The sequence below is a fragment of the Lithobates pipiens genome, unplaced genomic scaffold (assembly GCF_037356315.1).
Source record: "Lithobates pipiens isolate NorthernLeopardFrog02 unplaced genomic scaffold, aLitPip1_a1.2 Scaffold_19, whole genome shotgun sequence".
Lineage (NCBI taxonomy): Eukaryota > Metazoa > Chordata > Amphibia > Anura > Ranidae > Lithobates > Lithobates pipiens.
Window position 1 is genome coordinate 461419814 of NW_027507764.1, and position 6810 is coordinate 461426623.

General features: G+C 39.5%; 1 protein-coding gene across 4 annotated transcripts in view; it reads left to right on the plus strand.

Annotated features, from left to right (window-relative positions):
• MTFR1 (mitochondrial fission regulator 1) overlaps window positions 1–4576 on the plus strand; it is a 93460-nt gene extending 88884 nt beyond the window's left edge. For all 4 annotated transcript variants that reach the window (XM_077492792.1, XM_077492793.1, XM_077492794.1 and 1 more), the window contains one exon: window positions 1678–4576. In XM_077492792.1, coding sequence (XP_077348918.1) covers window positions 1678–1743 — 66 coding nt within the window. In that variant the 3' untranslated portion in view covers window positions 1744–4576. The remainder of the gene's footprint in view (window positions 1–1677) is intronic.
• Window positions 4577–6810: the final 2234 nt, after the last annotated feature.

Sequence of the window (6810 nt, forward strand, 5' to 3'; positions counted from 1 at the left end):
GAAACACTGCCGTATGCCATACGAATCTATCATTAAAAGGGTTAAAGGAGACACTTCTTTAACTACTTAAGGACCGCCTCCTGTATATATAAGTCGGTACTTTGAAGAGGGATATCTCGGTAACGGCAGTAGCTGCTGCTACAACCGAGATATCCCTCTTTATAGGAGGCGGTCCTGTTTACGATAATGGTGGTCTTCGCAGCGGGATCGCCGGTGGGAGAGGTGCCTCCTGCACACTCCGCCGCTTACCGGAGCCGTCAGTAGCGGTGGAGGCGATCGGGTCCTTCGTGTTGCTCAGTATAGAAACGAGTGAGGCGAAGATGGCCCCCAGTCGTCTCTATACCATAGGAGGATGGAAGCGATGTCAAAACGTCACTTTTGCCAATACCTCTTAAAGGAACATTTTTTCAATGTAGTTTTTTCCAATGATATTTTTATTTTATTTTTTAATCGCATTTAAGTCCAAATATGAGATCTGAGGACTTTTTGACCCCAGATCTCATATTTAAGAGGACCTGTCATGCTTTTTTTTTTTTCTATTACAAGGGATGTTTACATTCCTTGTAATAGGAATAAAAGTTATACTTTTTTTTTTTATTATTTATTTATTTATTTATTTATTTTTAAATACGTGAGTAGTGCCCGCATATGAAAAGGTAGTCAAACCACACGTGAGGTGTTGTCGCGATCGGTAGAGCGAGAACAATAATTCTAGCCATAGACCACCTCTGTAACGCAAAACGTGAAACCTGTAGAATTTTCTAAATGTCGCTTGGAGATTTTTGAGGGTAAAAGTTTGACGCAATTTTGAAGCATGACATGTTGGGTATCAATTTACTCGGCGTAACATTATCTTTCACAATATACAAAAAAATGGGCTAATTTTACTGTTGTCGGTTTTTTTTTTTTTTTCCCACAAAAGTGAATTTTTTCCAAAAAGTGCGCTTGTAAGACTGCTGCGCAAATACGGTGTGAAAAAAGTTTTGCAATGTCCGCCATTTTATTCTCTAGGGTGTTAGAAAAAAAACAATATATAATGTTTGGGGGTCTAAGTAATTTTCTAGCAAAAAAAGTTTTTAAACATGTAAACACCAAATCTGAAAAAGAGGCCTGGTCCTTAAGTGGTTAAGCGTTTGAGCTGGGGGGTTTTCCTCTGCTCCTTAACTCTCCTTAATGTTAGCCTGTGTGTCCATGCACACTGTAGGCAATTTCAGTGGTTTAATGGCAGGGAGGTTTACCGGCCAAAAAAGAAAACCCATCCCTTTGGAGAGGCGCTTTTGAGCATAAAAAAAAAGTTAAAAAGCTCCTTAACGTGCATTAACAATAGGCACATGCCCGCGTTAATGCATTCTAATGGCAAGAATTCTGCCCAACAGAATGTATTAATGCCACCCGCAGGAAAATGCACATTAGCGCCCATGCAAAATGCAGCTATTTACCACATTTTTACTACTGCTACACTGCTGTAGGAGAAAAAAAGGCAAGAGCATACAGTGTGCATGAGGCCTAAGAGACCAGTGTTGGTAGTATTGGACACAAAGGGTAGCAGAGACGTTGCTGCTTGTGTCATGTCTATGGGCAATGTAACTGTTTTTTTTTTTTTTTTGTTTGTTTTTTTAAGCCTAGTGGGAAAGATGAATTATTTTTGTAACCTCAATTTGTTTTTTTGTTTTTCAGTTTGGACCTCACATGCTGAAATCAACAGGAAAGATGAAGACCCTTGTTAAATCGACACATTCCTGAAATATAGGAGAAGCTCTTCTCCGATTCCTGGATTTTTTAACTAGGGCTTGAAGGATGAAAAACAAGATGTGCAATGTATTTTTTTCTAAAGGGATCTTGTGACTTGATCGCAATCCGTATAACACTAAAAATCTTGCCATGCCAAATTGTGGTTGATAATCAGCAATGGCTTGAATATACAATATTAGTGGCAAAATAAAGTAGTTATTCTAGTTCTAGCAATACTGTACAATGCTGCAGGTGTTTGGTACTCTGAGGGGTGGACTCCCTCTTCATTTTTGATATGGCACTTTATAAAGTGTTAAGTCGTTTTTACTTTTTTTATTTTGCCAAATATAGGAATTTACGATTTCCTTAATTCTAAGCAAATATGTTTTAGACTTTTAAGTGCTTTTTAGCATTCCTAGAACTCAGGAAATATTCTGTAAAGCAGCTTTATGCATATTTATAATTGAATTGATTAGCAAATATTAGTAACCACACATTTTAATATAATATTCCCTGCAGTTCATTACATTGGTTGGAGTTTTGAGACAACTGTTGGTAGAATTGTAAAGATATGTATCTGGGAGGGTTCTTGCTAAGCTTACTTTGCTTATGATTCACTCCAGTAAACTTATTTTGAAAGCTCATAGAGCAATCTGAATAGCAGCTTATCCCCTGAGCACGCACCCCTTATCCTAGTCTATGCTGTTCGGTGCTTACTTGCCTGGTGTCGATCTCCTCCCAGTGGTGTTGTGCAGTTCAGTTTGTAACCAGCGTTTACATGTTCCATGCATGGCCACACTCATTATCCCCCCTCCTTCCCCATCTAGATAGCAGTTAGGTAGAGGTGTACTTATGGAGGAAACCTTTATACTTCTAATGTTCTTTTGGGGTTCATTTTATCAGCTAAAGACTATGGGGAAATTCAGTAATTGGGACATGATGATCGTGGTATGACTCCTTTTAACATGACCTGTTCCAAACTCATAAAATAGGTTTTGGTATCAGTACGGACATGTGCACCAGGTTCAGGTAGTTACTTTTAGACCGCATTCACACAAGCATACTGTTCTGTGCAAAGGGCCTTCTGGGTGTTCCATGAAGGCAGCCTTCAAAAATCAATGACAGGCAGATGGCTGTGCAGTTCCCCAAGTGCAATGGTCATATTTAGACAACGTCACTAGCATCCCCACCCTTTTGGTTACTTTAAAATATCGGCTTAAGAATCTCCCAACCAGAGCTGAATGCGGATGAGCGATTTGGTTGCTATGATGGTATCAAAGCTGACAGCATCCCAGTGAAAAATGGGCTAAACATGCACAGAGTATGGAGTGTTGGCAGTATGGCGACACCTGCCTCAGTACGCCTCCCTGCATGTAAGAAATTATAGTACCTGTTTCCGACGGGTACAAACATTGCCCTCACCATCTTTTGTCACGTGGAGAAGCAATGGGATTCTAAAGAGTGCTTGACATTTTTATGAATTACTTAGTATAGGCTAAACGTTACAGCCAGGCATTAGGCGTTGGTGTTGTCTCTTCATTACTGACTTTGAATGACCATGTGAGTTAGAAAGCATGTTCTGGTAGAGCTACCTACATTCTGTTAGCCATGCATGCCCAAATATCCAACAAATACAACTCAAGATTGTGAAGACACCCATTTACATCTGTGCAGCAACTTGTTTAAAAGTAGTTTCCTTTGTAACACCCACTTAATCTATCATAATTGTCTTTTCATCCTGTAATACCATACGTATTATGTCATATCTTGCCAGTTCTGTTACAGGAATTGTCTGTATTTATTGTTGTATAAGATTCAGTTAGGAAATTGCCTACTTTTTTTTTTTTTTTTTTTTAGCATAACATATGGAAATCCTAGGAATCTATTTTGTTTTGGCATTAATACAGATACACATTGACAGTCAATGAAATGTGTTTCATAATGCTACAAGATTTTGTCTGAGTTGTTTTTCTTTTGTGTAAAGTTGCAGCTTGTCAGTATATGGTTCTAAGAAATTAAAAAGAAGCTTGTTAGTCATTTATGTAAAGTTCATCTAACACTACCCTCTCCAGAGGTTGAAGGTGCTGTTGTCCAAGGGTGGATACGTTGCTCCTTTTTGGTTACAGTAGAGAAATGAGTGTAGCTACCCTAAGACAGAAAATAAAACGTGGGGAAAAACACTAATGAAGCCATCATATCATAAGAATTGGTAAGCTGCAGTATGAGGTTTTTTCTTCTTGGGTTTCAATATATTTTAAAGTATTTTTGTACTTTTGTCAACCCTTCAGGTACAATGTCGGTAGATAAGGCTTTGACATATTTCTGATGATTGTGTAAGAGGGCTTTCCCAATATACTACAAACTAACTTTCATGGTTCATGCGCCATTACTCAAAGTGTACTATAAATTCAATTTGAAAAATGAGAGTCCCCTTTTCAAAATGGCTACAACATTTGGGTCAAGTTGAATACAATATATGAAGATCCCAAAACCTAGGCATTTCATAGTTTGGTGAATATATTTGCTATTTAATCTTGTAGATTGCCTTTTTTTAATTTCTCTTGCACATGCATGCATACATACATACATACATACATACATTTTGGAGTGTGAATATACTCCGCTTGTTCATTACATACATATTCATTCTAGGAAATGTCTTCAACGTCAGTTCTATTTACATTTTCCTCACCAGCCTAGGTTTCTTATATCCCGTTTTAAATAAAATAGTACAGAGGAAGAGATTCTATCTTTACAAGTTTTAAAAATGTATGCCCTCTAGCCACCAGGCAGAATGTTTAATTCTTATGTTAAAGTTTCATTAAACCCAAACTATTCAAAAAGACTCTCAATGTTATATAACAGAGTGTTCATTCTCGGCTACAAAGCATTTGTTTTGTGTAGAGTGAAATATACCTGGTTGATCCTGCCTTCAGCTCTCCCTCCCATATCCTTTGTGCAGGTTGCGTTTGTGTGTTTCGACCAGTTGGTGTCCGCTAAAGAACATGCTCAATTTCAGTTCCCTTCTAAGCGCTTTTTTTTTTTTTTTTTCTATCTGTGCACACCACATGACTATAGTGTCACACATGGGGGTCTTTACACAGTGGTAAATGCCTCCCTTCTCTATCTTGTCCTATTGGTAAGCACTATTGGGGTGGAATATAGTATATAGCCAGAAACGCTAAGATTTAATACTGCTTTATATTAAAACTATCTGTGATTGTTAATACCTGTAAAGTAAAAGGGCCTTGGATGCAGATGCCATCTGAACAAAATAAAAGCTAGTCTCAATCATCTCTGACTCCACCTACAGTATATTATGCACAAAAAAAAATACATATTTGATGTAGAATAAAGATATATAGGGAGCTGTAAAACAGCCTCTTCTGAAATCAGGGCTGACCAGACGCAGACTCACAGTATAGAGCATATATCAGTACATAGTAGAAGTCCCTGCAGTTGCCAAGGAACAGGGAAAGCTCATGTGACCACACAACTGTGCAGCAGGAATAAGGTACCTAGAGGATTTAAAAAAAAAAAAAAAAAAATCTATCTCTCTAACAGGAATGGTTTTACAAGTTGAAGCCACTGACTTTTTTTTTTTTTTTTGTTCCCCCAACATCTTTTCTGACTGTTTCACTAGTTTTGCATTTGGCTAAGGTCAGTGTCACTACTGGTAGCATTAGGTGATACTTGGACCCCTCTGCTCCTTTGTGTGAGGAGGAACAGGATGAGCACTGCCAGAGCCTTACAAAATGGCCTCCAACAGGTCACTGGTGTAAGCACTACGCAGACTGTTGGCGCTATATAAATTCTATATAATAAGTGTCTAACCAAGCAGTCGGAAACGGAATTCATGAGGGTGGCCTGAAGGCCTGACATGCTCTAGTGGGCCCTGTGCGCACTGCCCGGCACCATGGAGCTTGATTGGCATTTGTCATTGAACACAACAGAATTGGCAGGTCTGCCACTGTGCTTTTCACAGATTACAGCAGATTCACTCTGAGCACATGTGAAAGAGTCTGGAGAAGGTTATGCTGCCTGTAACATTCAGCATGACTGTCTTGGTGGTGGGTCAGTGATGGTCTGGGGAGGCATATTCGTGCAGGGAGGCACAGACCTGTACAGGCTAGACAATGGCACCCTAACTGCCATTAGGTATCTGGATGAAATCCTTGGACCTATTGTCAGACCTTACACTGGTGCAGTGGATCCTGGTTCACAGAAATGCCCTGCCTCATGTGGCGAGAGTATGCAGCCAGTTCCTGGAGGATTAAGGCATTGATGACATTGAATGGCCCTTGCGCTCTGGGACATTGTTTCGGTCCATCCGACGCTGCCAGGTTGCATCGCAGTCTGTTCAGCTGAGTGATGTCTTGGTCCAGATCTGGGAGGAAATACTCCAGGACACCATCCGTCATCTCATTAGGAGCATGCCGGATGTGGTCAGGCATACATTCAAGCATGTTGGGGGCCGTACAAATTACTGAGTACCATTTTGAGTTAAAATGCTAGTTACCATTTTAAGACACCCGGGACTGTCCAGGCTAATCTTTTTTCTTAGATTAGCCATGATATATATATATCCTATCTATATCTATCCTGGACATAATCTGGGATACTTATTGTGTTAAAGCTACAAGATTGGTAAGTATACATGATTATTGGAAAACCCTGATGGAAGGATTGTTAAATGTGGTTCTCTGACACTTTTAAGCCCAAATCCAGAAATATGGAAAAATCTACCCTTGCAGTGCTCTCCTCCCATTGCAAGGATTTAATTGTATATTATGTCCAGAGGTAGAGTAAGGAGGAGAAATACTTGTCTTATTTCTCACTTTAGCAGGGCCCCACCAGTGCTGTGACCAGTCACCCTCAGTTGCTGTAAACTGAGGCGTGGTCATACCCCAGCCCCCCCACAATGCACAAAAAAAAGGTTAATGTCCCTGTAGGAAAGGTAAAAACTTTTGCTGTAACTCCCTAATAAATGTTAGCTGGAATTAAATTTTAAATTGATAGTCACTTCTCACTCTACTAGTCCATCTAACACTACCCTCTTCACCGATTGTCAATACTGCT